At 41.8% G+C, this 20,038-nt stretch overlaps 1 protein-coding gene across 1 annotated transcript in view; it reads left to right on the forward strand.

The window, feature by feature from the left end:
* The first annotated feature begins 2,301 nt into the window (after positions 1 to 2,301).
* The window catches only part of ITGB8 (integrin subunit beta 8), a 42,376-nt gene continuing 24,639 nt past the window's right edge, over positions 2,302 to 20,038 (forward strand). Inside the window, exons 1-3 of the mRNA XM_054161172.1 lie at positions 2,302 to 2,470; positions 15,417 to 15,502; positions 18,558 to 18,732. Coding sequence (XP_054017147.1) covers positions 2,341 to 2,470; positions 15,417 to 15,502; positions 18,558 to 18,732 — 391 coding nt within the window. The 5' untranslated portion in view covers positions 2,302 to 2,340. The remainder of the gene's footprint in view (positions 2,471 to 15,416; positions 15,503 to 18,557; positions 18,733 to 20,038) is intronic.

Raw genomic sequence — 20,038 nt, forward strand, 5'->3', positions numbered from 1 at the left:
CCCTTTTATGTTGCCATCACTGCATGTAGCTTTCTCAGATCCCATTATTAGGGAACTGGAGAATCTCTCTTAGTAGGACAGGCTGAGAGACCTGGGGCTCTTTAGCCTGGAAAAGAGAAGATTGTATATAAATATCTAAAGAGTGGAGGCCAAGAGGATTGGGCTGGGCCCTTTTCAGTGGTGGCCAGTGACAGGTAAGAGGCAGCAGGCACAAACTTGAACACAAGAGGCTTCACTTCAACACAAGTAAAAACTTCTTTATATTGAGGGTTACAGAGCACTGGAATGGGCTGCCCAGAGGATTTGTGGAGACTCCTCTGGGAATATTCAAAATTCTGTGCCAGCATGAGGGTTGGACTAGATGATACCCAGGGGTCCTTTACAACCCCTCCCATTCTGTGATATCCCCACTTGGGCTATAGCCATGTGAGCAATGACACTCAACAAGGATCTCATCCAAAATGAAGCAGAAATATGATACAGTGTTTAAAAATGCCCAAGAGCCAGGGTATAGGACTGCTTTGTTGCCATCTCTTCCTTGGAGACCTTGAACAAACCCAGTGTGCACTCAGTTTCTGACCCTTGACCTGCAGATAATAAACCATCCTTATCTCAGCCCCTGCAAGGCTTTGCACATCTGAAAATGCTTCACCAGCCTTTCATTTGTAAAGACTGTGAAACAGCCCAGCACTCGCACTGGTTGCATTTGCATGATTTATGAAGGTTGTAGCCTGCACAGGCAGATTTGGACACTGCGTCAAAATACTACTTCGGGACCCTGCGCACACTGACATCTGTTCGGTAGTAACAGCAATGAAGTGATGACACAGCGATAGCTATCGCTGGCTCCGTGCTCAGCCCAGAGGCCCTGAGGCCGGCACACCTATCTTACCCCCTGCAGCGGGACCTGTACCTGGGTGTGACAGGATGAGGTGCCCAGGTGCGTTTTACCTGGCAGGAAAACGCCACCCACCGCCTCCTCTGGGAGCGGAGCCCTCCAGGGAAAAACAGTAAAATTAATGACAGGAGGGCCGGGAAGCGGAGCCGGGCTGGGCGGTGTAGGACGCACCTAGGCCTGGCGGGGCTTTCCTGGCCCGCTCTGAGAGGTACTTTCCGCCCGGCCCGGTGCAGTTAACCTTTGCGTAACACCCACTTGGCCCCAAGGGGTGGAAACTGCGAACAGAAACTTCTCGGGGTGGGCGATCGGAGCGATAAAAGGTAGTTTTAGGTAACGTGAAGTTGGCGGGGGGTGACGGGGTGCGCTGTGCGAGAGCTGTTTGCTGGCCTGCGGGAAGGCCCGGGCGATGTGGACAGCGGCACCCAGGGACGCTCCGAGGCGAAACGGAGGTGTTCCTGAGGGCGGCTGGTGAGGAGGAAGAGACGGGGGCGAGATCTATGGCCACCGGCACGGCGGGAGCTGCTGAAAGGCCACCTTCGGGCCGAGGCAGCGGGCTAGAGGAGGCCGGCGCAGCGCCCTGTGCGCAGTCTGTGCCCACCTCCCCGCGGAGGCCTTTGGCACGGTCCGGGGATAGCAAAGCACAGCGTACAGCAAACAATGGGCGCCGCGAGCCACGGCCGAACAAAGAGGCGCGGGCGGGCGGAGTGACTTCACCGCCGGCCCTGGCCCCGCCTCCGCCGCAGAACCTGCCCCGCTGCCGCCTCCTAGCAACCTCGAGTGGGGGGGGGGGGGGGCGGGGGTCCGGCGCGCCCCGACACGGCGGGGCCCGACGGCTCTACGGGAGGCCTGGGCGGCAGCTGCACCACAAACACCGCCGGCCGCACTCCCGTGCCGCCTCCGGCACCACTCCCGTGCCGCCTCTGGCACCGGCGACACGGAGAGGTGACCCCGGCGGCGGCTCGGGCCGGCGGCAGGCAGCGCCCACCTGACGGCGTGGCGCCCCCGCGGGAGTGCGCGGCGGAGGCGGGAGTGGGGTGGCAGCCGGGGAAGGGCGGGGACAGCCGCCGGGCGGTTGTTGCCCTGAGGAAGGTGCGGGGCCGCCGCTCCCTGCGCGGTGCCAAGTGCCTCCCCGCATCCGGGCGGGGCGCCCCTTGCGCGGCGGGCTGGAGGTGGATAGAGGGAGCTGCTCTCCGCGCTCGGCCAGGACCCCGCCGCCGCGGGGCACGGGGGCGCGGCGGGTGCTGCCCCTGAGATGCGACGGCCCGCGCCCGCCCCGCCGCAGCCGAGCGCCCTACCTGTGCCGGGCCCGCCGCCGCCCCTCCCCCGGCCCCGCCGCCGCCCCCGCGGGGGCCGGGACTGAGCGCGCCGCGGCGCCGAGACGCGGCTCCGAGGAGAGGGTGAGGGAGCGGGAGCGGGAGCGGGAACCGTGCCGGCCTCGGCGCATGATGTGGGTGCCGCTGCTGGCGTGCCTCACCGCGGGGATCGTCTCCGTGCCCAAGTGCCAGCGCGGCCCCGGAGCCCTCCTGGGGGCGGCCCGGCTGCTGGCGGCCGTGCCGGGACTCTGCCAGCGCCGTAAGTTGCCAAGCTGCTCGGGCTGCTCGCCGTGCCCTTGGCTGGTTGGGGTTGGGGTTGGTTTTCTCGCGGGGGCCATGTGTGGGCGGAGGGCATACCCAGGGTCGGCGAGTGTGCCCTGGGCACAAGCCTTGACAGCTGGGGCCGGCCGGCGCCGTGGGCACACACCGCCCCGGCCGGCCGGGCGGAGCTGGCGGTCGGAGGGTGTACCTGCGGGGAGAGCCCAGGGCTCACACTGCCTCGGTACCGCTAGTGCGAGACCGTGATTAAATCGGCCCTACTGGGAGCGACCGGCCGTCACGGAGCCGTAGCAGCTGTCCGGGAGCGTGGGTACCCTGCGGGGATGGTAGCGCTCCCAGGGTGATTCGGGTCCTGCTTTGCCCTGGCACCCGCTCCGAACCGCCGAGGAGTGGCACACAGGCATCTCCCCTCCCGGAGATCACAAACTGCAGACAGGCAGTTTTCGGATAGGAAAACGCTCGGGTTTACATGGAGTGGCAGGGTTTAAAGTTGGGAGAGTTAATGCGAAGTTTGTCTTCTCTTTAACTTCGAGTAACGTGTGTGCTTATAGTACCCTTATATTACCCTGCGAGCTATCATACTGGCGGTGGCTCTAGTAAATGTGAGTAACTCCTCAAATTGTGGAAGGGCTTTCCAAACACCCAGGCATCAGGTTTGAGCCATGCAGGCTGAAAACAGTTTGTGCAGATGTATCTTTGCACAGCAGTTGATCAGACAGAGTAGTCAAATATTTCATACAGGAACTTACTTTACTGGTAGTGGTCAGAAAGGCAGATCAAGTTGTTGATCACCTTTCCTATGTTTTTTCTTCTCTTGTGGAATAATTGCATATTCCTAGTTTAAGCCTGGAATGAATTTAAAATGTTAACATGTAACCTCTAAAAATAAGATTTACAATGGGAACAGTGTATTAGTCTTAAGTTCTTTATTGCATATGTGACAAATTCATGCCTAATTCAGTGGGATTTGCCCAGTGCTATTAAAAACAATGGAATAATTTGTTAACTTTCATAGGATAATTTATTTTGCACTTTTGGCTTCAGATTCTGAATTCAAAACCAAACTAAATGTCAGTAGGAAAAATAAAATATAACATTATTACATTTCTTATGAAACATGGCATTTTGTATTTAGTATCCCAGATTCTTTTTTATGCAGTGTAATTGAGTTGAAGGGCTAATTGAAACTTTATGGAGAGGGTAGTTCTGTGCCTGAGTGCAGTGCTGTGCTTGCTCATGAGTGTCGCTCCAGGGTACACACTAGTGCAAATCGTGCATCAGAACAGAACGCCAGAGAGGAAGATTGTGCATGGGTCTTTTGCTGTGTTGTGCTTGATAGTGAAAATATACATGGGTGATACGTCATGGGTTATGTGTTTACTGTGACAACAACTGCCAAATCAGGCACACTGTAACTCAGACCTTATTTTTTCCTCTTCTTTGAAACCTCTGCTAATTCATGAAAGCTGAAAGTCACAGTGAATTCTTTCCTTCATACATAATCACTTTACAGGCTAGATCCACAGTTGAAGCAATAAGAATGTTTTGGGTTTTTTTCCTGTGAATGAAGACATTAATTTTTTCTTAATTATTATTACTGTTATTACTGGTGGTGGTGCATTCTTTTCAGTTTTGGTTGTGATAGTTCTGTCAGCCAGTGCAGCATCACCTGGATCCTCTGAGCAAGCTGCTCTGAGAGAGAATCTGGCAGCAGCTCCATGTACAGCTATTTGGCAGCACAACTGAGCAGCCACTCCTCTTTGCCTTGACAGTGCTGAGCATGGAGAAGAGCATTGTGCTGTTCCAGTACCATCAGTGAGTTCAGTTTAGTTATGCGCAAAGTTGGCAGAACCTGTGTATCTGTTGCATTGAATTTCCAGTTCTAAAAGAGGCTGGAAGGAAAATGAAATGTACGTGGGACTCCAGTTCATTCATTCTTGGTGGATCATTTGTGACCCTTCTAATTGAAAAATAGGTGGTTTGATGTTACCCGAGGTAGTTATTGTGCAATTTGCCATTTGAGATGTGATTTTCCGCTTGGGAATAAGAAAAGGTAGAATTTGTCCCTGGGTTTGGAGTTAGAAGAAATGCAAAAGGAAATCTTACAACACTGTAAAGTTGCAAATCCCAAATTAAAGGTTCTGTAAGCTCAGATAAAAAGGTTAGTGTTGCCGCTTTCTACAAAGAGTCCCTTGTTCAGTAAGTCTTAGCAAAGGAAATCTGCAGTTCACTAAGCCAAGTAAAACAAATACCTGACATAAGAATGGACCTAGTTCCATAGGGATTTCTACAGATCCCAGATTTATATTTGAACACTAAAACCTGACAGGCTTCTAAAGATGTAAACCAGTGAACTGAATAAAATCTGGATTCTACAGCAAGGGCACGTGTATGCATTGTATTAGCCAGTTGTGCAAGTGCTCACTTCAGTCGAAACAGTCAGTTCCATTGCGTTATACAGAAACTAAACTGTTGAAAATCTTTAGGTTTTATGTGCTGTATGAGCACGTGGGATATGCAGGGCTTAAATACTGACCGTACTCTTGGTGCTCTGGGAAGATTGTCTCTGTCATTTAGGACATGCTGTTGCTGAAGGAAGTTGTGAAAGGCAGCCCAAAGACTGCTTGCAGCAGGAATACTCTGTAGAGCAGCTTGAAGAGGCAGTAGCTTCTTCCCTGGTGCTTAAACGTTCAAGGGTTGGAATCACAACATGAATTATACTCCATTAGTCAATAGGCCTGAATAAATTTGGATTTCCATTAAAGTACAATTTAAGTTGAATTTGCCTTCCCAGAGCATCAGAAAGATGTCAGAATGTGAGCTTTATGGAAGTTTTAAGAAAATCTTCATAAAATAAACCCTCATCTGTTCATATGTTCAACAAGAGGACATTAAAATGTCAGATGATAATCTCCCTTATACTTCAGAAAGTACCTAAATGCTGGTGATATTTCTTCAAGTCCCTAGAAAGAGCTCGTGATGACATGTCCGTGTTAATTGTATCTCGAACATGAGACAATCAGAATTAGTTAGTAATCTACAGGAGGAGTTAACAAGAAGAGAAGCATAAGGTAGTGTATTTACAAATAGTATAAATTGACATGGGCTGCTGATATTTATCAGGACTTTTTCAGAAAATCAGATTCATCATCATTGGTTTTGGAAGTCCTTAGTTAGAAGCTAGGGATCTCACTTCTTTAGAATAGACTTGATGTAAAAAACATTAAAGTTACTGCACAAATAAAATCTACACTGCCTACACATGAATTGTTTACCATCAATGTACATTTAAAAAACTGCATATAGAAAACCCCACCATGTTTTTAGTGTCAGGGTAGGTGTATCTTAAGCAGTGAATGGAATTTAATGAGTTCTGTCATTAGGAAGGACAATGGCTTTCTGTCCTAAGCTTTAAAGTCTGCTCTGTGTTCTTAAAATACATTAATGACACTAAAATTGTATGTTATATTTTCAAGCATCATATATGGGTACTATCCAGTGCACTGGTAGTGCAGACACCTTTGTATAAGCCTGGCTTCTCAAGTTGAATGTACTAAACCCAAAATTCTGGAAAAGAATATGATTTTTTTGTGTGTGTTAATAAACTTTAAATGTTTTTAAAATAAAATTCTCGAGGCCTCAGTGTTTCTCTTTCCATTTATGTCCTTTCCAGAGAAATCTAGCTTCAAAGCTCCTGTATGTGTTTATTACTAATTGCTGACTTCTGTCTAACCAGTGGAAATATGTAATACTTCTTTATGATCTGCTTAAATAGACATAATTTATGATGTTCAAAGCAGGATACTGTCTGTTATTCTTCTCTAAGCACTTGAAATTTATTAATTTTTTTTCTTTTGGCAGTTTACATAAATGGACTTGGGCTATTTAGTTTTGCTTTTGGGAAGGAAATAGGGCTCTAATGAATTAGTTCACTGTCCTCTGTAATGGAACCTTTCTTCAAGAAGAAAAGTAAGCTTCGTGCCAGCCATTCAGGATTCCCCCTTGTTCTGGTGGCAGAACAAGAATAACCCCTTAAACAAAATGTATTTCAGGATGATTGGAATGTACAGCATTAGAAAGCTGCCAAAAAGGCAACTTCCAGCTTAGACTGTTCTCTGCCTAAATATATAAATTTGCAAAGCTCATAATTGACTTCTTTTCTTCATGTGCTTCTATGCTTCTCATGACTTCACTGTCATACTCCTGCAGTGATCTGTGCCTCCAATTACCCATGGTGACAATAATGAGTGAAGTATTTATAATTATCAAATGATATCAAGACAGAAAATTTAACTGTAATTCTTAGTGGAGGAAAATTCTTTAGCTTCAGGCAGGTGGAATTATGTTCCTTTGTTGTTTTTTTTTCTAGATCCTTCTCTGCCCACTGACTTGGGAGTTAGGTTGTTAGCAGTATTTCATTGGCTTCAAATCTTGAAAACTTCAGTGGTTTTGGTATTTTGTTGTTGTAGCTGTGTTATGAATACATCTGCATGATGTATGGTGGCATCACAAAAGCAATCCAAGTGTGATTAATCTAGTAACTGCCCTTTCCAAAATAAATTCTGTTCCTTCTCAGCATTCAAAGGATTTAGGCTAAGTGAATTCCACTTGTTCTACTGTGCTTAAAAGTACAATTTATTTCTATGCCATCACTGCAGGGTGATAAGGGTTAGTACAGTGCTGAGGACAACTTACTTCTCTCAGATGAGAGCTTCTTGCTGGAAAGCTGAACTGAGATCTCATCTTGTACAAACAGGATTCCCAGGAAATAAGTACAACTTGAGACAAATGACAGTTGGGCAAATGATGCAAAATTACCTAAATTAAACTAGTAACATCAGCAAGCACACTCTTCCAATCTAAGCAAAGCTGTTGGATTGCATCTTGCTGTCAAAAATGTTGTGGCTTTACTTCAGAACATTAAATAAACCACTATGTGTTTAAAACCTAGAATCTGCGTGTTTGAAGGCTATCCTTTGCAGCATTTTCACTGCACCTGCAGGCCATACACACGTGTGAATACTTAGCTGCAGAAGCACAAGCAGAAGCAGAAGCTTGCATTCAAACAGTGCATGTGCAATGGTAGTTACAGTTAGTATGTGAGTGCCTATTTTATATACCGTGGTCATGTTCTGTGTAATCTCTGCCCCCAAATTCTAAAAAAGCTAACAGGCTTGTAAAACCTAAAATGGAAGCTGGATGTCTGTCCTAGAGAGGTATGGTTGGGCTGGGTTTTGGTGGAGGGTGAGAGGAGAGAGGACTGTGTTGAATATATGTGAAGAATGAGCTCCTATTTGAGAAACTTAATTTCTCAGTATTCTCTTAGAAGATCTTTGTATTCATCCATTTTTTTTATCTACATATCCAGAAATGCACTGTAGTTTAACTCACCTTTGAAGGATGTGTAATTCAGCTGTTCATTATACAAATGCAATCTTAAGGGTCTCTTGTGCTGTTATCACACAATTAAAATACCACATCTAACTGTTTATGCATTCAAAGAGTATAAAAGTAACAAAAATAATTTAGAGGAAAATCCCAGAAGGTTGTAACCACATTCCATTTATCTGAGGGCCAATAACCATGTTTGAGAATAGAAAACTCCATGAAAAGCAAAATAGACAAATAGCAAATACCAAACACTTTGTATTCCAGAAGACAGTAACATTTTCTAAATAGCCTTGCTAAATAAAGGCTTCTCCCAGACTTGTACACTACTTGCTACAAGTCCTTAAGGGGTGGTGCCTATCTTAGCTCTGGTACCAGGCATAGCTTTTATTTAATATTATTGAGGTTTTTTCATTGTGGGTATAAACTATGTATTATGTGGTCAACGTTTTGTTTTAACCTGGACGTGTGTTCCCAATATATCCATACACAGTTTTTGGTTTGGGGCTTCTGGTTTGTTTCTGGAAATCTGTAAAAGCACATTTGGGTTATCGTTTTGTATTCAGAATTGGGGAGCTGGTTGCATTAGGTTTTCAGCTTTGAGACTTCATGAGCTGAAATACAGAGTAGACTTGTTCCAACTCACACTGTATGCACATAAACGGAAGTAAAGTGAGCTGTATGCAAAAGTGAAATGAGCTGTTTGCAGTGCTGTGAACTATAAACCTGTGGATTGGGTGGTCTGTGGTGACACTCCTTGGAAAGAAATACAGCTCTGAGCTGTTGCCCATCCTCTGCACTGCTTCTGGGTGTGTGAATGAGGGTGCAGTGCCGTGCCAAGATGACATAATGTTATTATGGGAACAAAAGCTATAATTTGATGAAGACTACATACGCAATAGAAAGGTAGATTAGGGAGGCGATTGAGGGTTGAGGGGCTGGTTTAAGGAGGTAGAGCTATAGAAGATGGTGGGAGATACAGCTTGGGTTTGGTTTTTATTCAAGGTTGAACTTCTTAAGCAGGTAAAAATCAGTTGTTTGTGTCTACCTTTATATTCACACAATACAGATAAGTCTTTATAGTATACACAAAAATACACTAATCATTGTACACCGTTGTGCTGCTTGCTAGCAGTCAGCTATGAAATACTGCAGTAGCTGTTCCAGGCTTTGCTCGAGCAGCATGACTGTATCCAAGCTGGCCAGCTCCAAGGGAGATTGTAGCAGCTGGAAATGGCTAGAATATAATGATTTCCTATGCCCAAGTTCCATCCTAGGAAACTAGGGAATTAACACAGCTCCACACATGATGAAGTTTCCTTTAAATCAAGGGACTTAAATAAATACATAAATAGATACATTTAAGATCTTGGTTCCATATGCTTCGTAGTGCAGAGCTGCACAAATAGGACCATCAGACCTGTGCCATAAAAGCTCATGACTGTGGGAAATAAGTCTCTTCTAATCACATTTTCAGAGTAAATTGTCCTGTATGTTTTTACTTGCAAGTAACAGAATAGATTGTTTTCAGAAGCTAAATAGTCTTTGACTCATTGTTTGCAGGCATGGACTGCATCAACAAAAATTGTGTTGTGAAAAATTTCAAGGTTACATTACTTGTTTTCATTCTGTATTGCAGCTTGGGAACAAAGTCAGTCTAGAATAGTCAATAGCTCTGGCTCTTACAGTCAAGGTCATGTTTGAGGCTATGCTTTGAATGTTAGGAGTCATTAACTACTATACCAGTAGCTATTTTGGATAGTACCTTTTCCAAAATGCTGCTTTGCACATCTCTCTAAAAAAAAATTAAAATTAAAATCCTCTATATTGATTTATATACATGGAAAACTTGAATTTATATGCATTTGTGAGGCTTCTGGTCTCCAAGTTTTCCTCTTGAGTGATGTGCAACATTCCTATAAATGACGTGACATTTTCAGAGTCAAGGCTAAGAAGAACATGTGGGTTCAGAGAGGTGTCAGGAGCACCTCCTTGAAGCCCAGTGTCTATATGATTCCTTAATTTTGGAAGTGTCCATACACTGCTTGGGAACTCCATTGCCACATGCCATTACATAGCAGACTTTTGAGATATTTGCTGTCCCCCAGCGTCAGCTATGTCTGTCCTTTTCTGCCAGTGCTTTACTAATGCTGTGTTGACAGAAGTCTGCCCCTTTTCCTCCTCCTTTTCCTTATTCAGATGATAATCCAGCATTAGTTTTCAAGGGGCATCACTCACAGCTTGCACAATGTCCAAAAAATGAAGATTGTGGTTACTGCACTTCATAGATTGCAAAGGCACAAACCTTCATACAATAAGACTGCATTATTTTGCATTTTGATGACTTTTCTGTATCGTTTGTGTTGCTCAGTAGTGCCCCTGAAGTTCAGAGTGCTGTGGTCCTATAGTAATGCAGATTCATTTGGGACCCCAAAACTGTCAGTGGGGTATTGGCAGTTAGGAATGGGAGCACGTATCAGCCATCAGTGCTTACTCACTAGTGGTGCTTTTCACTGCATTTATCCAGGTGTGCATGTATACTTCTTATTTATGTCTCACTGATACCTCTTTTTTCCTTTCTGTATGGTTTATCTCTTCTAGTATACTCCATTTTTCTTGTTAGTACATTGTACACATTCTTTATTTATTTATTTATTTATTTTTTAATGAGTGATAGAAAAATAAGGTTTTGGCTGGTTTGTGGTTTGATTTTGTGGTTGGTTTTTTTTCTTGATTGGTTTTAATGGAAATATGGTTTTGCTCACTCCCCATTCTTACAGAAGTATTTTCCCAGGACTCAGGATTTAACAAGGCCAGACATGTTTTGCACCTTTCTTTTACACATCTTCTTTTCCTTATAAAAACATGTGCCTCTTATGTGCCTAGTTGTAGTTTACTCTTGCTAGTAGAGGATATTTTCAAATATCCAATGTGCAGCTTAGCTCCTGTCTGAACAGTAAAACTAAAGTGCAAAACCACTAATAGAAAAGTGAAGCCTATTAACAAATCCAGGGTGTAACAGGAAAAAGGGAACAAAAGTTGTCTGATGCTTTTGCTCAAGTAATCTTAGGAATTTATTATAAAGCATAATAGATGTACAGTTTTCAAGTTGAAATCTACTTTTTGAGCAAGGGTGAGGACCTCTTAAAGCTGATTCTGTGGTGTACCTTGTAAACCCTCTTGGAAAGACTACTGGTCACAAAATGTGTGTTTTAAATCATGGCATTGTGCACAAAGGGTAGAGAGGATTATTGCTTGTTTGGAAAAAAGGGAGGAAAAATTCCCTAATTCCAGGATTGGGAGTTCAAGCACAGACACTCATTTTTTTCCTTGCAATGTGAGCAAGTAAGTGTCAAACACAATAATCATGGAGAAAAATCCCCCCTCTGTGGCATTTTTACAATGCTTGTCATTGTATCTACACATTCAGCCAATGCAAATTGAGAAGCTTCTGTTAGCTGGGATAGTTACTGTCTGTCCCCTCTGCAGGAGTCACATTGGCTTATCTCCTGAAGACAGAACTGTGAAGGTGACAGCAGTGTACTGCATAAAAACTTCAGCTTTTTTCATACGTGATGCTACAGACAAGTTACTGAAGGCCACACTGATGCTACACGCAAGTTACTAAAGGCTGCATTGCCTGTGGACAGGGGCAACCTGTCTGCTGCTCTAGATCACGACTTGATGCAGAATTTAACTAAGAAAGCTCTGTGGGGGCTAGGTAATTCTGAATCTTCTTCCCTTAACTAATGTGCAACAGTCTGAAGGCCATGAGCAGAGAGTATTAGCCGTTAGCTATATTTTGGCTTTCTCTTTTAAGAAAGCAAATGGTGCACCCTCCAAAACCACCGCAAACATGTACCGACAGTGAAATTGATATAAATCCAAATTCTTGGCTATACTTGAACAAAATGCTGTTTGCAAACCTGTTTAACATCCCTCTGAACGCCAGTGTGCATTATTACTGTTATTCCATCCCCGAGATAAATACCCTGATCACGATAAAGTGATTTTCATAACAGTGAGGCAGGATATGATTGTAACATGGATGATACTTGTTTCGCCTCCATCCCTGTTGTTGCTGAGGGTTTAGGCTTGCCACACCTGTGGCTGTTGGAGCACAGTTGTGTTTTGTGGAGGAGGCTGGAAGAGTGTAGGTTAACCTGGTGCACTCATTTTGTATTATATGCATATCCCTGTGCAGTTCCCACCAAAAAATTTGGCCCTCGTTGAAAATAGCTATTGGCATACATCAGTTTTAAGTAAGCCAGTAGAAGCTTGCCCTTAAGTTTGGCTGAAGAGTTACTCAGTCTTGTCTGGGCTCTGTTTTTGGTGAAGTGGCAGGAAAAATCTCAGTTCTTTTTTTGAGCCAACTCATAAAAAGAAATGTTTCTTGCTTTAACATGCAATTTTTAAAAGAACCTGAGAAATCTATATTAAAGTCAGTTAGGATTTTATAGTAAGCTTGTAACTAAATAATATTTGTTGAATGAAAGCATGCCCATAAATGATACTGCTATAAGGGACTAGGTACTTGGGAACTACAGTAGTGATGTCACCAGAATGTGTCTCAGGCATTAATAAACCTTTTTCAAGTTTCTCTTCATTCCAAAAAAATCAACTTTTGGAGCCAGCGGTACCAAGCTTGTGAATTGCCAATCTGTGACTTCATGTTGCGAAAATGGAGCTCTTGAGACCGGAGAGTTATCAGCAAAGAGTTCTGCATCCAGCAAAACTGTATATCTCATTTGTTAAAGTATTTCATCTGCTATGATCACAAGGAAAAAACAAATTGGATTTTGGTATCTTCTGCCCTAGTAGTTTGGAAAGGCACACACCTACCCTGGATTTTACCAGACAGGCTGTATTCATAAACTAAATCAAGCTTTCACAGATTCAGTAAACTAACCATACAGGGAAAGGTAAAAAAAGGACAGTTATTTTTCAGTTAGTTTTCTGATGCATCTGGAAATATAGTACAGTTGTTCCAGCCATAGACACATCATATTTATTTATTTATTTAGAACAAGTGCACATTGCAGTAAGATGTTAATGTTTTGCTATGTGGTCAGTGGCACTTACTTCTGGGAAATTTATGGTATGCAGATAGAATTACACATTTTAGAAAGGAGTCTCAGACATTGCTGCAAGAAATTATCTAGGCCAAACTCATTATTTGGTTTACTTTGGTTTACTGATTATGATGACCAGGAATTAATTTGACTTGTTCCTTATCTGCATATCCAGAAAGACAGGTCTCTGATTTCTTCCCATCAACTATTCTTATCAGAGTAGCTCTTGTCTCTTACAATGTGTATTAACGTATTTGGTCATGTTTCCTCCCTATTTTGTCCCCATGGTGGTCTTTAGCCACTATTATGCAGCTGATCAGCAATTCATGTCTTTCCTTGTCCTTTGACTGAATACATCACTCTGCTCTCTTTTTCTTGTAAAGCCTTTCATCTCTGCAGTCTTTGGTATCCAGTTGAAGGTGGGAGTGATTTTTTTTGTGCCAAGAACAATTACATTCCTTTTATTTTCATGCCTTCAACAACTTTTCATCCTGTGTCTTTGTACTTTACCAGCATTGTCTAGAAAGGGACCTGTGGCAAGCTCTGCAACCCTGTGCATGTTCAGACCTACCTGGAATCCTCATTCTCATTCTCCTCTCCTGTGCTTTGCAGTAACTTTTTTCTGTGGCCTCCATCAGACTGCAGAACATACAGTGCTGTTGCCATCTTATAAATTCAAAGTTTTATTGTATCAGTGCCAAATGAGCTTGCTCTCATTTCACATCCAAGTTAAACTTGCTGGTTGTGTTTTTATAACAAACAAATAAAAATTTCTTGGATTTTGTCTTGTTCTATTCCTTCTCCTTAGTGGTGACTCCTTTATTTGTCCTTGCCCACCTCTCCCACCCTTTAATCAGTTTTCCCTCTGTTTCATACCTTCCTGATCCACTTTTCAGCTTATTCTTTCTATCATGTGTAAGAGTTTCGCTCCCTTTTCTATACATGTCTTTTCCCATGTTGCCTGCACAGCAAAATTTGTCAACAGCAATTTATATGAAGCAGAAACACAGGTGTGACCTTTGAAATGAATGAAATTTCCACTCACCTATGCGTTATCAGTATAGTGCTGCAATTGTGCTGCACTAGGCTTTTTTATCTTCTTAATACTGATAATGATATGTGTGTTGTTTATAACTTGCAAAACTCCAATGAGTTCCTTGAATCATAAGTTATTCAAACCGACCTGTTGAGGACTAGCTGTTCGAGTGAAGTCATCTTTGAATCCATAGCTGAAATCATTTAAATAAAGACAAACCAGATATTTTACTATGTATTTTCCTAATACAGTTTTCATATACTGTAAAAAGAAAAATGGTTTGCATTATTGCATATTGGAAAGAAATAATCTGAGACTCAGACAGTACGTGTAGCCAAAATTTTGGGTGAAAACCAAACCTTTCTTCAGACTCTTGATACAATGATCTGCACATTATCATGATCAATGAACATATGTAGCCTTGCTAGTCTACAGTAATTAATTTTGTGTTGTTCCCAGTATATTTTGTAATATGCCATGCTGATTATGCCACAAAGCAGTGTTGTTAAACAGCATTCCTACTGTGCTGTGCATTGAAGAGTCATACTATGGGCCTTCCACATAACTCTTTGCAAGTAACGTCTGTCTTACATAGAGACACCCCAATCTACAAGAGACTTGTACTGAATGTGCTAAAGGGATACACTAATGCTGACAGTCATGCTCAGCTGACCAAACCTCTTGCAAAGGCTGCCTCTTCTCATTTCTGGCTGCCAAAGCTTCATAGCATAGAGCAGTAACTTTAGCAATGACCTATAAAAGCAAAGATGTGAGAAGCACATAAAGGATTGCTCATAGACTTGTTGGTAGGCACATTTTTTTCTAGTCAGCACGGAGTGATGTGTTTTCTCTCTGTGACACATGTAATTTGTATTTGCTTCTGAAAAAAAAAAGAATGATGTGCCTTTTCTGGGAAACTATTCATTCCACAAAATGCAGAAGGGGGAATATTTATAGAAGGTGAGAAAATATTTTGGGTTCCATGCGGAGTGAATAATGAATAACTCAGTGAAGTAAGTGTAAATGACTTAAAAGGAAATTGTCTATGAAGAGATAAGCTACCTGGGGTTTCGTTGTTGGTTTTTTTGGTTTTCTTTTTTCCTGTTAGGCATAAATCATCAAGGTGCATGCCCAAGAAAAACTCTCACTTAAAAATTATTCTAAATCAGGATCTTAAAAAAAAATTGGCCTTGACAATGCAGTGTGTTGGAATTGTACATAGAGTTCTAGACTGTAGATTAAACAAATAAGAGTGCTGCAAGTATTCCCTCACCGGGCTGCCTTTGTGCTGTCTTACTTCTGTTTGGATACGTTGTCATCACGCTTAATCTGGTGAAGTAATTTTTGAACCCTTGGTTTAAAAGTAGGTATTTTACAATTCCCACGTATCATCATAAATCATGAATGTTTGGGTTTGTGTTTCATTGCAGCGGAAAACAGATGTGCCACTTCAAATGCAGTAACATGCACAAAGTGTCTTGCTTTGGGCCCAGAGTGTGGATGGTGTGCTCAAGAGGTATGGCATGCTGCTTCCTTGCCTTTGAATCTATATTTTTTAGCTGTTTCTGATGTTTATAAAGGTAAAAGGCTTAAACGGTGAAAATTTTTGTGTGAAATAGCAAGGAAATATTTTAAACAACTCCTGGAGATAGAACCTGAGAAATCATGTGAAATACATTTTGCTTCCATAGGAGAAAACACAATCTTTTATTTGGAAAATTGCAGCAATTTTAAATAAAGTGAGAACTTGTTAATGCATTCCATCTGTTTTGTAGACAGCGTTGGCAGACCTATAGTAGCTTTGAGAGTTCCATAATTTTTGGCTTCAAAAGCAAAATTACTTATCAGTAATTTATATTAAGTCCTCATTATAGAATAGAATAGAATAGAATAGAATAGAATAGAATAGAGTAGAATGGAATAGAATGGAATAGAATGGAATAGAATAGGACAAGACCAGGTTGGAAGAGACCAGAGCAAGTGTATACATATATGCCTATTGCATTTAGCAAAAGGTTTTACTAACAGTGGAGGTAATTTTGACTTCTTATATTATGGCCCTGTCAGAAATGGAAAAAAAAAAGAGATTTTTCACTTTTGACACTAGAAATTAATCATACTCAGCATAGAAGATAGATCTTAGGTAGCAAGAGTTTTCTGAATTCTTTTTGGTTTTGCTTTGCAAACTGTAAGAATATGGGAATCTCTCATTTGGTCTGACAGAAGAAAAAAGCCAATTGATTACCTGATTTCAAATAAGGCTGGACCATTTTAAGCACTTCAGAGGAGCAAGGTTTTGAAGAGTATCACTAACAATTACAAGCTCATATGCTTTTGAAGGTCACATGCATATTATCTGTAGTAGCTTTCAGGTGAGCAGACAAAGTAAATAAGTTCCTAGGGTGTGCCTGCAGGTGATAAGGATTGTAAGGTGCTGCTCTATTTTTGTCTTAGATACTGTATTATTGTGTCTTGGAATGATTAACTTATTCTGCAACAAATATAAGGGTAAGTAATGCAAGGATTAAGAGAGGCATGGAGGGCTTGTTTTTTCAGCAGAGCCTTAAGGCCATGTAGGTATGACACAATGTATTACAATGAGGAGTGGTCCATTATTGTGGCCTGATGTCCTGCCCTATGCAGGGCATAATTTTATTCTGCTACATCTGAATTTTTCACAGAATAACACTTGTTAGCTTTCCAGCACTATGGAACTGCAGTAGGTCTAACTATGCACTCAGATTTGACAAGGTTTGACTTCTGCTCTGCTTCTCTTACTTCACTTTTCATATCAGTCCTGACAGCATGAAGACAGGAGTTTGTCAAACCCTTTACACCATGCTTTGTAATAGCCTGTTCACCACAACTGTCCATGGATGTGGAATGGCAAAACCCATCGTATTGGAGAATAGAATAGAATAGAATAGAATAGAATAGAATAGAATAGAATAGAATAGAATAGAATAGAATAGACCAGGTTGGAAGAGACCCTCAAGATCACCGTGTCCAACCCATCATCCAACACCACCTAATCAACTAGACCATGCAACCAAGCACCCTATCAAGTCTCCTCTTGAACAACTCCAATGATGGTGACTCCACCACCTCCTTGGGCAGCCCATTCCAATGGCCAATCACTCTTTCTGTGAAGAATTTTTTCCTAACATCCAGCCTAAACCTCCCCTGGTGCAGCCTGAGACTGTGTCCTCTTGTTCTGGTGCTGGTTGCCTGGGAGAAGAGACCAACCTCTGCCTGTCTACAGCCTCCCTTAAGGTAGTTGTAGAGAGCATTTTCCCAAATTACAGGAGCAGCTTTCAGCTTAGCCTGTTTCATCTAAATCCTGTTTCAAAAGGGAAGATTATCTCTGAGGAACACTTGCAATGCTTCAGAAAATGCTACCTATCAGTCTTTACTGATAACAATGAGAGTAGCTGAGTTCTTTATACATTTAAAGATTTACCTTTTTGAAATGTATATACATCAAAAAGGGTATGTAGATAGCAGTAACCTAAAAAAAAGTATTCTTTGTTGTCTGGGTTAAAGAAAAAGTACATCAGAGGTAGACTACAAAAATGAGTTGGAATTTGGAAAACAAGATACATGACTATTCTTCAGGGACTTTCTCTGGTCTTTTGGGGGTCTAGATGACTATTCTCTAATACACAGTTGTTTGCACTTCTTGATTGTTTTCCCAATCTGTCTGAAATACCAGAAATTGTCCATTGTTTGGTATCCAGCTGTGGCTGGGATGAGCCAATGCTTTGAAAGAGTACAAAGGATCTTTTTCCCTTTCCATGATCAGGATTATGATAATCATCAGATCTGTGGTCGGAAAGGAATTTTGCATTGGATCATGATGGTACAATATTGGCAACTCTGCACTTTCACTGCAACAAAGGATGTGGTGCTTCTGAGATCATCCCACAACTAATCACTTTTCTGTTGTTACAGTACCTTAAGCTGACCAGTCCTGTAGTGCATAGCTTCCTCTTCCAGGGGATTGAAGTTATATAGTGCAGCTGATTTTTAGATTTGGTGTAGGGTACAGGGTAAAACTTACACATCTGTGGTAGACAAATTCAGGTAGGATAAAACTGAAGTTGATTTTTGCTGCTTCCTCTAAATTTTAGCCTGAGTAACATAACCAGTGGATTCCTCTGAATGCTAACCTGGTTTGATACGTCACATGACTGAAACTTTCTTGCCGTGACTAACCCATAACATAGCACATAACTTCTTTTAAGGACATAGTGACAGCTGATAGTTTCCTTTTTATCCAAAGTCAGCTTGTTCATATTGTGCAAGATTCTTTTTCTCATACAAAAGTTCTGTCCTTAGGAGAAAAAAGTAATTGTGGCAGTTAGGTTTAACTTGTAATTTAAATATTTTGTCATTGCCCTTATTAAAAACATGTGGCTTACATGAATTCATCCTACAATTTATGCAATCACAGTAGCATATTTTATTGTTTCAAAGACTATTATTTTAGCTTTCTCTTCCCTTTGAAGATATTATAGATGGGTTTTTTCCCAGCTCAGTTTGTTTTGTACTTTTTGTCTCTTATAAAACAGGATTTCATGGCCGATGCAACACAGAAAGGACGCTGTGACACTGTTTCAAACCTCATGAAAAGAGGCTGCCGATCAGACTTTGTAGAAAATCCCACAGCTGATGTCACAGTACCCAGTGACCATGAAACAAACACACAAGTGACGCCAGGAAAAGTCTCAGTCCAACTGCGTCCAGGTTGGGTTGTCTAACACATTGATATTATAGTCAATTTAAGCTAAACACAGTACTATTGAGTTCAGATATTTTGTGAGGAAGCAGCTGGAATTATTTTGAAGAGCAATGCTATAGCATATTGTAGAACTATGGTAATGTTGCTGCCGTATTCATGTAGAGTCTTCAGCAAGAAGTGCTTCTGTCAAACACAGCTCCGAAAGTCAGAATAATGCAAGTAATAAGCAGAAAAGGGATCTTTAGGTAGTCTTTTCTGTTGTGATTTCTTAGTTCTTTTTCTTTACTCTCTTGCACAAATGATTTTCCCTTGCATATGTATAAACTGTATTCCTTACTGAAAGTAAATTGAGTTAAAACTTCTATGTTCATCATTGGAAAAGCTTCTTCATTATTTGGTTGCTTTTAAGTGCATTAACTAGACAACTATGAAGATGCCAAGGCCCTTATATAAGAAAGGACTGGATTTCTAAAGGAGAGTTATACATTAACAAGACAACTGTGAAGATGCCAAAGCCCTTATATAAGAAAGCACTGGATTTCTAAAGCAGAGTTAGATATTCACTGCCTAACATTTCATTTATAAATTGTGAGACACCTGACCTGGAAGAATTTACAAGTCCCTTCATGGGACTAATATACCTCTATTTTGCTTCATCTGAACTTGAGTTAAATCAGTGTAAATTCTCTATCTCTAAAATAGCTGTGGCCAACAGGCAAAGGGGAAGATGATGCAAAGGGATGCAGAGTATGTTTCATGTCATAACATTTAATGTATGTCATTCTTTTGCGAACAATAAAGAAATAAGTCATTTCAGAGGCATCAGTCTTTGGTAGAAAAACATGAATGGAGCAGGAAAAGCACCTTGCTGATCATCACTGTATAAAAGATACTTTTCTGTCAATTGTAAGGTAAAAATGAAGAATCTGCATGAGTGTAAACCACACAGGAATTCTAATTTTCCATCTTTATCATAGTAAAACTGAGAAAGTAACATCAGCATTTCCTCCCCTTTCCCCATTCTTCCAAAGAAATGACTAATATTCTGCTTTGTGCTGGGAAATGGTCTCAGGAATTGAGGTAGCTTTAGATGTGTCTGTGATCACATTTATTTCCAAAGGCATACTGGACTCAAAGGAAAAAACCCGCTTTCTAATGTTTGATTTAATGAACCTTTTTGCCAATAAATAGTGGCTTAGAGTTCCACATGCTTTAAGGAAGTTCTTGCATCAGGGAGACAGATGACTGAAGTTTTGAGGGCTCCAGAAGAATAACTTTTGGTGCACATATATATGGCTATATTTGTGCCTC

Source organism: Dryobates pubescens, chromosome 4 (genome assembly GCF_014839835.1).
Source record: "Dryobates pubescens isolate bDryPub1 chromosome 4, bDryPub1.pri, whole genome shotgun sequence".
Lineage (NCBI taxonomy): Eukaryota > Metazoa > Chordata > Aves > Piciformes > Picidae > Dryobates > Dryobates pubescens.